Genomic DNA, 15,527 nt, shown 5'->3' with positions numbered 1-15,527 from the left:
TATACAAATAAGAAAAATAGAAACTGCCGGCCACCTAAATTCGAATTCCAAAAGCCGCAATGAAACTTCAGTTCAATTTTGATTAGATTGTGGACAATTTTAATTTCATCACACTTCAACATTTCTAGACGGTCTTTAAAGTTAATGCGGTCACAAATAAGGATACCTGATGGGCATTTTTGATGACGGGTCCGCCTAAATAGACGTTTGTCGAGCTAATTCTCGGCAAATTTATATATTTCCTAAGCAACAATGCTTTGGCAAGTTGAAACTAATCAAATGATTTCGCATTACTTCCGAACTACTTACTATCTCCTCAATCTCCTCTAATCCACCCCACTTACAACTCAACAGATATCATTTTTCATTGGTATAACTTTTGGGCCAAAATCTTACCCCGGAACGGCTGACCACATCAACTTTTGCTCTTCTGCTCTGATACAATTTCACCTTCAATTAAACTTGAGGTAATTGGGAGCGATGCCGAGGAAAGAAATCCCCGATTGGTAACCGCAAGTCGGGGGAGAAGTAATACAAGCAACCCTCCGCTCTCCTGGTGGAAAGATAAATGGCGATGCCTTAAACTGATTGTGTGGATTAAATTGCCATATTGGTGAAATTGGCAGAGACACCGTCTTTCTTCTCCGTTCTCCGTCAGCTCTTTTCTGGCAGGAGCCAACGGGCCAACGAGTATCGAAACTTATTTTTGATAAGCGCAATTATAATTGGATTTGGAGGAAGTTGCTTCCGAGGCGAGCAGGTAATCGGAGTTGGAGCGATGATTAATCTACCTCCGGAGTATTTAAAAGCCAGATCGCAGGCGGCAACCAAGCAGCCAAGCAGCCCGAAAGGAAAATTGGAAATGCGTTGTTTGGCTGCGATAAAGACGTGTTCGGGCCACCAGCCCCCACTCGGTGTTTTCTTTTTGTAAATGTTTGCTGTCAAGATAAGGACAGCGCAGCGTGTGGTTTGCCCAGATTCGAGCCCCACTGAACCACCCCCGCCAGATAAGGACTCTTTTCGGTGGAGAAAGGAGTTGGACGGGAGTCCTGGTTGCTAAGCCAAGACGGGTCTTAACAGAGACAAATGAAGTTGTTAGCGGACGGCCCCAGAGAGTTGTTTTCATGACCGACTCTTCTGGGGAAATGAGGGGAGGTGCAGTTCGATGTTGCAGTTTGGTGTTGCCTTTGATGTGCCAGTTGATTGGTCATTTGACCATTAATTGAGTTTAATTATTGGGGCGTTAATGAGGGGGTTGATCCGGTCTCCCACCGAGCGAAGGGTGGAATGCAGCCCGGCGATGGGCAGATGATGGATGGGCGCGGCCGAAAGGAGTCAGCCTCGTTAAAGCCAGATTAAGCGATTCTCGAGCAGGTCCTGAAACTCGTGGCTAAGCCTTGATTAGTTGCTCGGCTCAGAGAACTGTCAAGCGACAAGACCAAGCATTCCCCCTCCAAAAGCCGCCAACACACCCGCCCATGTCGATGGCTCATTAAAACTCTGCACATAACTCAGGCGAGGGAGGAGTGCTCTGGACCACACAACCCAAAATGATAGACATTTATTTGCGCCTATAATTAAACGCAGACAATGCCAGTGAGCAATGTTTGGGGCAGGGCAACGCCTCCCTTGTCAAATATTTCAGGGCTGCGTTGGCAACAATTTACAAAATGCAAATGGGCGTTGCTTCCGCCTCCTTCCGTGCAGCCCCCGCCGCCCCCGAGTCCTCTAATGAGCCCTCTGCCAAGGCAAGGCATAAATTTGGGAAATTTCGTATGCTGCTTCCTGCGCCTTGGGCGACTTAAGAGGTCCTGGGCACATGTGCCTCAAGTGGGTGGGCCCGCCTCCCTTCGCCCCCTTTGATTGTTGATTTTTCCAAATGGAAAAGCAACAGAGAGTGCGGCAGAGTTTTTCTCCGAATATTTCCCGATTGAAGTCAATTAAAAACTGCCATAGCATCTCCAGGCCCAAACCTTCCAGCAATCCAGGCATCCCTTTCGCTGACCGACCCTTTTCGTGAACAGAAGGACACTTTCAGTCAGCGCCTTTTGTTGTGTGCAAATTAATGATGGCAATGATTTCAGCGAGGGTGTTTAAATTGTGTTGCTCTTGAAATTCTGTTGATTCTAAGTTTTAATTGTACTTGTCAACCGAATAAGGGGCAGGAGGAAATGAATTGGGGTGGATTTACTGGCTTTAACGAGCAATTGAAATATTTCCCATAACTGTCCCGTTCAATCTTTAATCTTAAAACACTACTGGAGTAAAATTTGCATCAGCCAGGCAGCAAAGTTTTTCCGAGCCCACACCCATCAATCCCCATCAAGACAGACATCCACGTCAAAGTTGCACACTGCGCTTTTATGCAGATAAATTGTCGGTTATTCCCACTCCGGCTCCCCATTTCGTTTGGTTGCCTTTGCTGCCACTGACGCGGCGCTGGAGGATCCTGGTGGCCGGAGCCAGGAACCAGCCACCAGCCACCAGGGCCAGAACCAAACCCTCTTCTGAAACCCAGAAAGCGTCGGAGCAGGCTGCCTTTGCCCGATTGTTTCATAAAAGTTTCTGCTGCAGGCCCAGCCACTATTGTTGTATTTGCCGCCCTGCTGTTGTTGTGATTTGTGCAAATTAATTTGCTTATAATTTTTACGCTTAGTTAAACACAATTTTGAGTGATTTTCACACAGAGCCCAGTGGCTGGGCTGGGTGCTAAAAAGTTTTCCCTTCTCGGGCGGGCGCACAGTGGGCCGCGCCAAATGGAAAACTGCCGAAGTGCCTTCCCCGTTGGGATGTGGAAATTTGCATTGGAATCCCCTTTAAAGCTGGCCCGGCGCAAATCCTCATTTAAGCGGAGGCAGCCGGAGCTTCCAGTTTCATTCCCCCGGGGCTTCGTTAGGCGCAACTGGCGGCCATGCAAATGTGGGCGGATGCGGTGGATGGGGAATCGACTACAAAAAGGCACATTTAAATTTTATTTCCGGGGAGGCCCCGCCACCACGGAATTTTCCACCCATTTGAGCGTTTTTCATATTTTTATAAATTGCTATAAATTGAGATATTAATACGATACGCGACAAAAGTCACGGGATCCAGTCCGGACCCGACTCAAACTGTTGTCGTTCGCTCGGTTCGCTGATTCCGCTGCGAGCAGGCGGCAAAAAGCGTCGGGACATTAAAAAATACGCGCGCAAGTGTGGCGCAAACAAAATGTTCAGTTATTTGTATAAATTGCGCTGCGACAACTTTTTCGGCGGTAACATTTGGCTGCAGGAGCTGGCCCTGCGATAATGACGGGGTTTTGTCCGACTGGCTTTAAGCCGCAATTTAAATCGAGGTTGCAGTAAGTGCGTTGTCTCCTCGCCGGCCTTTGTGGCAGCTTAAATATTCCGTGCACACATTCTCCACACATTTCGTCAGCCGCTTCAATTGGACTGATTTAATTGAATCAGTTTGGTCGTCTAGTACTGTTCCCCCTCCTACTCCCCTCTGGCCAACTGACTCCGTGTCTTCGGTCTTTCAATTTACTACCCAGCCGTTGTTGTTCCTCTGTAGTTTCGGGTCTACCGTCTGACTATTCACTCCACCCCACAGTCCTTCCTTTTTTGCACACGTTTGCGTGCCATGCACGGCATAAAAATTTTGACACAAAAGCCGTTGCATACAATTGGGCGCAGAGCATCGGCACTCACCGATGTCCTTTCTGTCTCTGTGTGTGTATATATTGTTCCTGCGTCTGAGTGTGTTCAGGGGCTGGTAAAAAGGGGAAAGCCGTAGAGACGTGCTGACGTCGTTGTCATGCCCTGATTTTGTATGCAGCAGCCACGAAAATCTTTCGAAAGACATATACATTCTAGCCTCTTATTTACAAGGATAAGATCAACAAAACTGCATTCTGAAACTTCCATCTCATAAGGCAATTCAGTATATATAATGCTTCGAAGATAGCAAAGATATTAGCATTTAACGTACATATTTAATATATATAACTTTTTATACTGAATATGCATTACACACTTTTGACTTATGATTCCCTATTTTTAGAGCAAAGACACGTTTCTTTAATCCTTGCAAAGTCTTCTTATTCAAGCTAAATTTTTGATCAAATCCTAGAGCCACTCATAGCTTACTAATCTACTTGGACCCGCAGTAAACAATGGGAAAACTTTCTCCTCGATTATTTGACCGCGCTTCCTCCTTTTTTTCAGCCAACATCTTTATAAATAATGCTAAATAAATTACCCCGCATGGAAAAACAATCATTACACTTGTGAACCATGGCCAATTTCGATTAGAGACCAACTTTCGGTTCATTCATAAAGCAAGTGAGTTCGGCGGAAGGGGGCTTGGATTAAACTGTATCTCATGAGAGGCCTACGCACGTATAAGATTTCTTATTTACGATAGGCAGACACAGAAGAAATAGCAAAATAGCAAGGGCAAAGCAGGGAATAGCAAAGAAATGGCAACCAGCCCCTTGAACCCACTCCAGAATCCAGTCAGGCAGAAAAAAGGCAGACGACGCAGAGACAAAACACACGCCAGTAAAAAGGCCAAATATTGAATCGTGCGTAATTTACGATAAAAAGGGGAAAATTGGAAAAGTTTTCCCCCAGACCTCCCGGACTTAGTAGTAAGTAAGGCGGAGGCAGGGGTCCCTCGTTCGCTTTCGCTTATTTACGTAGTTCGTGTCGAGGGGCGAAGGGCACGTGTTCCTCCGCAGACGGTTGGCTCCTTCGCCGGAGAAAGCCCTGGCAGCCATGTAAATAAAAATTCTGATTGCCTGAATTCAGGCACCCGAGCCGAAGGCCTGTGTGTGTGTCATATGTGCCTCCAGAACCGATTGAGCGTTTTTATTAAATATTACAAGTGGCCAAATAAATTAGACAAAGGACAAAGGACACTGCGTTGCTTGGGAATGTGAATGGGGCTCTTGCTAGGGGAATCTGGAAGAGTTGGCTGGGGCCATAATTCCGGATAAAACTCCTTCGGGGCCTCCCCATCCCCATTCGAGGGCGCCGTAATGTAAATGTATGCCTTAATTGCAAAGTACTTTCTGCCGCGGACACAGTGAGCTGCAGCTGTTTCAGCGGCACCATTAAATCGCATTTGGTCAGCCGATTGTTGGCGCTCGGGCACTTTGCATCGCGATAGGCAGAGCCTCGCCGCCCGCCGCCCGCCGCCCGCCAACCGCCTCCAGCCTCCAGCCTCCCACCGACTCCTGCCATAAAAACATTTATGTAATTGCTGTTATCGACAGCGGCTGGCTCTGCAAAATGGCCTCGTGGCCGCATCCCGGATCGGGAACGGCGATGGCCCCGTAAACGGGCCTTTAATACACTTTTGATTGGATTGTCGCACAAGTTAATTGAACGGCGCAGCATTGGATATTGCCAACAATGTTCGGCCGGCACCGCCTAAGCCACTGAGCCATCGCGTTTTTAGCGGGCCAGCACAAACTGGTGGCAATTAATTTTGAAACCGGCAGGAAGGGCGTTCCGATGCTCCACGAAGCTCAATGGGGCAGCCAATTCATGTCGACTCATGGAAGCTCATTAGTCGGCAGACAGGCCATTGGCAACCCCGAAAATATGCTGCAGCCCCCTTGTTCGATTGTATCGCTACCCGCCCCGGGATAAACTGCAACTTTTCTGTCTGAGAATCAGATCCTTTTTAATGCTCGAACGCATCTTATCTTTTGTTGTCCCCGTCGAGCAAATTGTTTGAGGATGACCCGCGTAATTTTGCTCCTTAGCTGATTTACTGTAAATTGTATTGTGGCGCAGATTTGGGCAATCCCATAAAAAGTCGTACACATAGTGGCATCGAAATGTATTCGACGTTTACAAATTGATTGACCTGCCGACTGTCGATTCGGTCAGCGATTCCCAGGGTTCTAGATCTAAGCCGCGGTAACGAATGCCCAGCAATTTGGCATATGTCACGGCCAGGAGGGTAATGAATGTATCCCTGATTTGCGACTTACCTTTCTGATAACTCATCATTGCAAATTATCTGCGCATAGATGAGGGGAAGAGTGCGGGGTTCAGAGCAGCAAAGCCAGTGTGGAGAGCTGAAAGACGAAGGGAATGAAATAATCAGATTTATGGACGACTCAAGAACAACTATGATATTAATATAGAGCGCCCAAGAGCAATCACCATAATAAGGGAGAGGCTCCCCCCAGCCTTCGGCAAACACCATCACCGTCTTGTGCCACTCCAGCACATTTCTGCTTCTGCGACTACTTGAGGCAGTTAAAAACCTTTTGCATTCGTTTGTTTGACTTCGCCATCCTGCAAAAAGATGGCAGCGTACTCGATTTGTACTTAGAACTGAGCCCGCATCCCAGGAGCAGTTGCAGAAGACCCGAAGACGTTCTAGTGCCTCCGGAGGAGGAGCGAGCAAACAAGCTCAAGTTTTGTTGGCGTTAGTTTTGTAAATTGCAGGTTGCAACATTTTCATTAAATTAAGTCAAATAGCAAACAAGTGGATAGGAGCTCGGCACAGCACGGCTCGGGCAAACAATCAGGACTCCTGGCTCCTGACGAGAGTCCTGTAAACAATAACAGTTAACTGCCAGCCGGGTAAGCAGCATGGCATTACCGAAATTAAGGCTAGAAGACGTGGGTACGTCTTCTCCCCCCAGAAATCTGGGGGAAAGAAGTTGTCATAAGCCGGGAGGATTTCGCCAAAGGATTGCGGCGTTGCCAGGCGATGGCTTTGACGAAATCCCCAAGTAACGATTGCAAATGCTCCAAATTATATTCCATTCCCAGGGAGCTCCCGATTAATCTGTGGGACCTCCCTGGCGACCTCCCAAAGAGGAGCACACTCGGCAGCCGAAACACCGAACGTCAGCTGAAACTGACAGCGTGTCCTGGTTGCACATTTTTGCCCGGCTCGACAAAAGTCAAGAGCTCACTGCCGAGCGGGGCAGCGCAGCGCAGCAGTCTCCTCCCCGGCGTGGCATTAATTAAGTTTGTAACGACAAATGCCAACACGACACGAGACGTAAACACTCGCACAGACACACGCCCTCCCATAAATCAGACTAGCCCCATACAAATGCAAAGCGGCAGCAACAACCGCTCAAAGGATACTCCGAACGTCCTGGTCGGAGGGCCGAGTGCACTGCCGGCGTCTGCTTGGATGTCATGACGATGTTAATTTTATAAACTCTTCACTTTTCAGTCCCTCCCTCTCCCTCTCCCTCTGTCCTTCCCTCCCCTTGCTCCACTCAAACGCTTCAGCAGCTTAAACTATTCCCGCCTTTGTTGTTGTTCTTTCTGCCCTGCGTGTTTGTGTCCACGCTAGTTAGCGCCTGCGGTGGGTTTGTGTCTATGCTGTGACGGATGTGCGTTGCACGACTGTATGTGTGTGTATGTACTTGGCAGTGTGTGTGTGCTTGTGTCTCTGACTGTCTCGTTAACAGGATTTGAGGGTCGCTTTAGCGTCGCCTCCACTGCGGTTGCTGTCCTTTAATGGCTGCCTTAAATAAATGCAAATAAATCCTGGCTTTAAGTTGTTCAGATAATGAAAAAGTTCTTCGTATAATGAAAAGGTTATACAGGTTTTAATAGTTGTGGAAATAAAAAGATTATCTTTGAATGTAGAGAAGTTATTTATGTTGATGAACACAACAAAACAAGCTGACCTACACTGGTTTGTTTAAAATGTACTCGCTTGATTTTAAAGTCAATCGTGACCGATTCTTGATGCACTTTAATCAATTAAAAATTTCTACCAGCTGAAATGTTTACCTAGGAAAAACTTTCGTCTACTTTAAGTATTTAAAGCCGGTGGCCTAAAGCCACACAGTGCTCTTTTCCACTGGCTCTGATTTATTTTAATTTTCCCAGCCACGTGCAACATTTTTCTATTTGTTTGACGCGCCGCACCTCGCAGCTTGCATTTTCCAGCCAGCCGCTCCTCGCATGGGAAACTCGAGGAGCCAGCGAAACGTAGCCTAGCAATTGAGCCTTGACAGAAGGTGGAAAATGGGGCGGGCAGGAAACGCCGACTTTGCTTTGTGCAACAGCGCGTGAATCGGTATAGAAGGTAAAAATGCAATGTCTAGGCAAACACAGAGAAGCAGAGCCAAGTTGGGGCCTCTATATGTGGGGATGGGTGCCAGTGGAAAAGAATTTTATTTGTTTATAGCATAGAAGGCGGCCAACAAAAAGTGCAACGCAGCTGCCGGTCGGAGAAGCAGAGAAGCTTCCAGGACCCACCAGGTGCCACAGGCTCGCACACTCGCGTCCATTGTCAATACGGGGCGTGGAAAACTTACGGCCGAGTGGGGCGTCTATTGTCTGCCTGTCGCATATGGGTATCTGTGTGCATTAAGGGTCTTTGCCATGATTTTGTTTTCCGTAAGTTGTGTGAAAAGTGAAACGTCCATCCGCACACTAGAACGATAACTTGTATGTTTGAAATACTGTTTCTACACTCAATAATCATTTTTTAAACTATAATTTAACAGTCTGTATTTTACGAACAGTGTTCAGAAACCAAATATACGGAATACATAATGTTTGTACTTGTATTGATATGAAAATATAAATACACACGACAAGGTTTTTGTTTCGACACAAAAAGAGCATTTAGTTGAAATGCGTCGACTCTGAAGCTTCCCCACAACACATGTGGCTTCATTTGCTAGCTATTTGCTTGACTATTTGTAAACAAATTCCATTGATAACCCTTCGCAGTCCTGCCACCGATCCTGCTTGCAAAGTGCAACATCCGAGAGCGGAGTACATAATTTAAATGGGAACTTTAAAATGTTTACCAAACGCTTCACCGTAGTTGTAATGTGAATTTACGGGCCAGCAGTATCCAAACACACTCGCTGCGCCACCGCAGCCTCCCCACGTTGCACCCACCCCCCACCCACATTCGCCCACATTCAGCAGTGTCTGTTGCTATTTGCGCTTAACCCACGAAAGGATAGCGCTGAAAGGCAGGCTACCTTTTTTTCTTCTCGACTCTGCAGGCGCGAAAAGAAATGCGACCGAGGGGATGTGGGGGAGGGGAAATGGGGAAACGGGGGGCGAGGCAAGTTCACCATTCGACACTCAGTCAGTCGGATAGACGGACTTTCGTGCTCATTACTGTGGCAAATTTTTTGTTCACGTTCCCGCTGGATTTTAATTAAAATTAATTACATTAAGTGCAGCGAGCAAACAACAAACATCAGCATAGAAATCCGCTATCGCTGCTGAGAAACAGAAAATCACGAAAAAAGTTTAGTCGACTAAATAATACCCGTTAATTACTTTACTATTACTGGCAGCTGCATTGTGTTCACCAAAAACAAAACTTATAATTATTAATTTATTAAGATAAAGCTGGGTTTTAGTTGAAACTAAGGGATAACAGGGTTGGATACACTCAGGCTTTCATTTAAATCATTTAAATATACATCCTTTTTTGAGTGACGTCGAGCTTTAAATTGAATTCAGAGTAGATCTTCAACTTTTGGTTTTTACTATATCAAATATACTTTTCTGTACTTTCACAGAAAAACAGTATACCCTTTGAACGAGTAACGCACATAAAAATAAAAGAGTCCACATGCAGACCGGCAAACGAGATAGAAAGAAATACCAAGAATTGTAACGAACTCGGCAGTTAAAGCCTTAATGTGCTTTAATCGGCTCCGTGCTTTGATGGCTAACATTAAAATTTTAATTTTTTCCGCAGATTTTTTGGCACACATCCGTTGGGTCAAATGGTTATTTTTTCACAGAGCATTCTTCGCTATGAAGTAAATATAGCAGTCGACGGAGTTTTTTCGGTTGGACCTGTCTAAATGGGCGCTTTCAATGGGGTTGCTTGTCGAAAGCACAGCTTTCAAATACATGATGTCTGCGAGTGGATTAAATTTATGCGAATAAAGTTATTAGAATTCATCACTAGCATACAGAGTGGCCTAAATAATAAGCATCGCCTTTATATCTACTTTACTTATCATTACCAATACTAAAGGCGATGATCGGGGATACCCACGGAATAAAAGAGATTGAAACTCCCTCCGTTCCACCGACAGAACTGTAGTCTGAAAAGCACAAAAGTTTTTAACTAGAATTCAGCTGACAACAAAATCTAAAATACAACAAATTGCTCGAGTGCCGAGTCCGAATTCTCCCCTCTGTTGAAAACTTTTAAGCAACATCATAAAGTACAACAATTGACAACATTTTTATTATTTCGTCTTCATCGTTTTTGATTTTTTGGAAAATATTTTTCTGAGCAATTAAATGTTGCCACTTGGCAGCAAAAGTTGGGCATAGAAAAGTTGCCCAGCCGAAAGTTGTAGCGTAAAAAGCGAACCCGTCAGGCGAAAGAGGAAAAGTAAAAGCAAAAATCGAAGCCAACCTCCCAGGGGGAACGCAGATCCGAAACCGACAATAAATGACAATAAAAATAAGCCAAAGGGAAACATTCCGTAATGCCAGCAAGGAAAATCATAAATAAAACGCGTGTAATCCACGATTGAGTGCTTAACTTGATGCCATGGAAGTCGGCGGTCTATCTGAAATCCCGGCGGTGTGAGGGGTTGTGGCGGCGCGATAAGGACGAGGGGCAAGTATTTACATTTGTGGCTGATGCGGTTGCCATATTGAAAAGTCATCAATCACTTGGCCTCGCGCAGCCAGCGAGGCAAGAAATTTGTCAGTTCTGCAAAAATCGAGAGCCAAGTGTGCGAGGGGGAGTGCGTTGGGGTGAGGTTGGGGTGGCCCGTTTCAAGTTGCCGTTTTCCGGGTTGAATGCAATGACTCAATCTGCCGGCAACTTTAAGGACCTTTAAGTGGGCCCACTGGTGCTGGAGCTGGAACTGGAACTGGAGAGGTGGCCAAACGAGCAGCAAAACATCTGAAGGCGGCAAATGAATGGCCGAACAGATAGAAGCCCCAGTCGAAGTGAGTGCGGCAGGACGAGCAGGACGAGCAGGACGAGCAGGAGGGGCAGGAGTAGCCATAGAGCAAAAGTTTACATAACATTAAACAAAGCGCACAATGGCACGAAAGCAGACTTAAGGACCCTGCTGATGAGTGCGAACGGACAGGCGATGGAGGGCTGTGGCCAAGAAAAGAAAATTTGTTTAGAGTTTTGCCCCCGCCAAGTCAAACAAAAACGAGTTGCGCATAATGAAGCACAAATGCACAATGGACTCCGAGGACTTGAGGCCGGTCCGGGATACATTTTATAAATGTAGCCAGCTCCGAGTTGCTCTTTTTGCGCTCCAGGAACCCGAAGGATGACAGGGAGCGGGGGAGCGGGAAGCAGGGAAGGGCAGGAGGGGAGTGGGGAATCTATGCCAAATTATCGGCCAGGCAACCGCAAAACTTAAGCGCTGAGTTTCACTTTCCCGGCCAACCGGCGAAACTTTGCCACCCGTTGTAAGAAATTATTTCATTAACAACTTCAATTGGCAGTCGTTAGTGGCAACTTTCCCTACGCCCCGCCAAAGTTTTCGGGGAGTTTGCGAGTTTTATTTGCAGCAAATGTTATAATCGTGTTAGTAGCCTAACTTGCGGATAACTGTTTACCGATGAGTGGGCTGCAGCTCCAATGCTCCAATTGCGAGCCAAGTTTGCCGATCCATGGACTTACAATGCACCGAAAACAGATCTCCCAAGCCCCGATTTGCATAGTCGACGGCCAAAAGTGTGCTGCGCCCACTAATCCCCCTTTATGGCCAACTGAGCCATAAACTGTGCGCACTTAATATAAAACACGCTTAAAAGCACCTCCTCCCGCCGCGCGGCCATAAATAAATTATGAAAAACGCTTAACTACTTTCGACAGCTTATAAACGCCTACAAAGTGGAACGCCCCCACAACTATTCGCATGTGTGTGTGTGCGGGTGTGTGTGTGTGCGTTTGCTGGGTGTTGATTTACAGTTGCATATTCCTTAAGCGCCAAGGAGCCGTCGTTTGGGACTGCGGTGGCTCGTAAAGCAATTCATTTCCCTTATGCATTTTGTATGTGTGTGCAAAGGGGCCAAGGAGGCCAGGTATCCGTATCCTTGTAGCCTGTATCCTTCTGCCCGAAAGCCCCAAAACCCCGCCACCCAATGAACGGTACGAAACGTCTGGAAATGGCGCAACGGAAGCGCTTTTCAATGAAATTTATGACGCATGGAAACATTAGACGATCGTTGACGTTTACAAGCAATCCTTATGGCTGGTGGGCTAATGCCCTGGCACCCGAGCGATTTATGAGTTCAGCCAAGTTTGGCGCTGTCTGTTTCGGCCCGGCTCGCTAATTTCGAGGTGCTGCGAGTGCCGAAAGAATTTCAATTAAATATAATTTATGTGGTCCCGAAAGTTGTCAACTTGATGTGAGGTTCTCCGGAGTGGTGCAGATGGAGCAAGTCGGGCCTTTAACCGCCCAAGTGCTTTAAGGTTTCAGCCTGGTCGAACCCATTCCCGTTTCCCGTTTTCGCTATCTCACTTGCGGGCGAAGTGGGCGGGCGAAATGCCTTTGTTTTGCACCCGTTTACCAAATGGCCCGCCCCAAAGCGGAAAAAGAGGAAAAGGGGTCCGTGCACTCGCTGGTCGTGTAAGCAGCCAAGCAGCGGAAATGATTCGTCGTAATTTTCCTTTGTGTAATCAACTCCTTTGTAGGGAATATTTTGTATGTTCATATGCCCTGCCGACGCCGACGCCGACGCCAAAGCCGTCGCTCTTGAATCCCGATTCTCGACTCCTGACTCCCGGATCCCGACTCCCGGGTCCCGACTCCCGACTCCAAGGAGTCGGCAAAGTCGAGGGGGTGTCACTCCCACACGAGACCGCCTCCTCCGACGTCCTGTGAAGTGCGCTTTTAGGCGTGCTCCTTTATAGTTTTATTTCGCTCCTGCTGAAAACTTTTCTGCCGCCAGATTTTACGCTCTTTTGAGTTCTCTACAATTTAGTGGATCAAGTCCAGCGCGGCGCTTTGCGCAATTTAATGAGATTTCCTTTGCCAGGGGAGTTAATAATTATGCAAATATTTCAATTATTGAATGCCAGGACGGGCGCCCTCCAATTTGCCTCTAATTCTCTGGCCGGGAATTTTCAGCGCCTGCCAACCCTCGTCAAGTCGGTCAGGTGGTTTTCCAGGGCAAACTTATTATCGCAGCATCTATCTGCTTTTGATTATTATGAAGTCTGACTGTCAGTGGCTCCGAGAAATCCACTTAATTCCCGAGATGCTGCCGTGGGCGAAGTTTGACGCCATCAATTGATCATTATTTTGGTTTTCTGGTGGCTTGTTGTTCAGCAACTTGATTGAGCGTAATGAAGGTGAAAATATTGCTGCCAAAGATTCAGCAAATTAAGTGCTCGAAGTCCCGGGGATATTTATATTACGGTGGTCTGGGTAATTTAATAGTTTGTTCTTAAATAATGTCGAGTGCTTCTGCAAATCCCCAAGGCTCCCTTTACTGGAATAGTCTAGATCATTTCTTATTTCAATACCTTCAATCCCCAATAGGAATTAAAACAGTTTGAATAAATGGATTTACTATCACACTAACTATGACTTAAATTTACCAGCTTTACGCAAAGAAACCGACTTCCCAAACAAAGTTAAAAATGCGTTTAAAACTAAAACTTCAAGTTTATATTCGCTTCTCGTAAAAAAAAAAAAAACTGTGTCCTGTATTTTTTGAAAAAAATGTAACAAGATCATTAAAATGGCTAATCTTTTTGAGAGCTCTAATATTGGTCAACTTTTGTGTCAGCGTAAAAGCCTTGGATTCATTTTTAAACAAGAAAGGAAGCTAGCTTCGGCAAGCCGAAGCTTATATACCCTTGCAGTCATCAAATATGTCGAACAAAACGCATAAAAGCTAGACAACATCGAAGCTAAGACGATTTTTCTATTCATTTTCCATATTTTCGACTATAGATCATATGGGAGCTATATGATATAGTGTCCGATTTTGATCCTATTGAATTCGTAATTCAAGAGTCGTAAGAAAACTCTATATTCCAAAAATCGTACTTCTATGATGAAAAACAACGATGTTATAATTTTATTTACGTTATTTCCATATAGATTTTTCGATCTTTCCTATGGTAGCTATAAGATATAGTTGACCGATTTTTATGAAACTTTTTTCTCAATATAAACGTTGTTAAAAAACTTGATATTCACAAAATCATGCTCGTGGGATAAAAAACAACGATGCTATCAATTTATTTCCATTAATTCTATATATATTATTCGATCTCTCCTATGGCAGCTATATGATAGAGTTATCCGATTTTGTTCAAATTTAATCCGAAATTCAATAACAGTTAGAAAACGCCATCTTGAAGAATTCAAGTCGATCTGATCAAAAACAACAGAGTGAGAATTTTTTATTTCATTCTCTTGTATTGGAGCTATCCGATATAGTCGGCCGATCCGGCCCGTTCCGACTTATATACTGCGTGCAACAACTACACAACTTTTGGGAAAGTTTCAGCACGATAGCTTTAAAACTGAGAGACTAGTTTGCGCGGAAACGGACAGACGGACAGACGTACAGCTATATTTCGATTCTGCTCGTGATGCTGATCAAGAATATATATACTTTTGCAAACTTTTGACTGAAATTACGTTGCAAACTTCTGACTGAAATTACCCTTTTGCTCTGCAAGGGTATAAAAAGGTAAGTTCAGAAGTCTATTTAATTTTATTTTCTCACAATAATGTTTTAAAAATAACTTAAAATAAGAATTGTCGTGCTTACAGAGTCTTATGGTCTTATCTGAAGTACAGTGGCCTTCGTTTCTCTCTCTGTGTACATAATTACGAGTTTAAGGATTTCCCAATAAATTTAATAAGCCAATAAATCAGTTAGTCGATACTCTCCTCGCGTTTCTTATATCGCACTTATTCAGGGAATACCACTCCGCCTCTGGCCCGCAGAAAAGGAAATGTCTCGCAACCCGAAGACTACAAAAAATGTAGCGAACAGAAATCAAAACGAAGCGGGGCTGACTGCTGGTCATCATACGAACATCAAAGCGCTGTACAAACATTTAAAGATCAAAAAGCCAAAAGCCCGTTTAACCCGGCCCGAACGACACCCACACAAACACACACAAACGGGACCCACTCGTACATGTGTTTCGCCATGGCCAAACAGCTGCCGCCGTGTTGATAGAGACGTAAAGGACGGGGGCCGGCTGACCGCTCACTTCTTGCCGCCCTGGCCGGCTTGTCGGTTGCATTAATAAAAATTGTTCACCATATTGGTAAATCCATTATGAATATTACGGGCGAGCAGAAGGCCGACGGCCTACATGGTTGGCGTACGGGGGGTTGGTGCGGAGGCTGTGGACTGTGGAGATGGCTGCGATGTGCCGGAGTGCAGCATGAAAAGATTGAAATTGAAATTTGTGTTCCTGCATTGGAGGCTCTCCGGCCCCAGTGCGTTCCCCCCCCGCAGTCCTGCGGTGGCTCTGCTCCCCTCCGCCCTCCGTCCTTCCCCCTCGGCCATTCAAAACCCTCCCTCCATCGTAATTGTGTGCGAAAAGCAAAG

The 15,527-nt window shown here is 45.8% G+C and overlaps 1 protein-coding gene across 1 annotated transcript in view; it reads right to left on the bottom strand.

Annotated features, from left to right (window-relative positions):
- Window positions 1–15,527, bottom strand: part of LOC108088749 (putative uncharacterized protein DDB_G0274435) — a 56,288-nt gene that overhangs the window by 29,997 nt on the left and 10,764 nt on the right. The window contains exon 2 of the mRNA XM_017186697.2: window positions 5,984–6,070. Within this exon, the coding sequence (XP_017042186.2) occupies window positions 5,984–6,002 (19 nt within the window). The 5' untranslated portion in view covers window positions 6,003–6,070. The remainder of the gene's footprint in view (window positions 1–5,983; window positions 6,071–15,527) is intronic.

This window comes from Drosophila ficusphila, unplaced genomic scaffold, assembly GCF_018152265.1.
Source record: "Drosophila ficusphila isolate 14025-0441.05 unplaced genomic scaffold, ASM1815226v1 contig_106, whole genome shotgun sequence".
Lineage (NCBI taxonomy): Eukaryota > Metazoa > Arthropoda > Insecta > Diptera > Drosophilidae > Drosophila > Drosophila ficusphila.
This window is presented reverse-complemented; position numbering and strand designations above follow the sequence as displayed.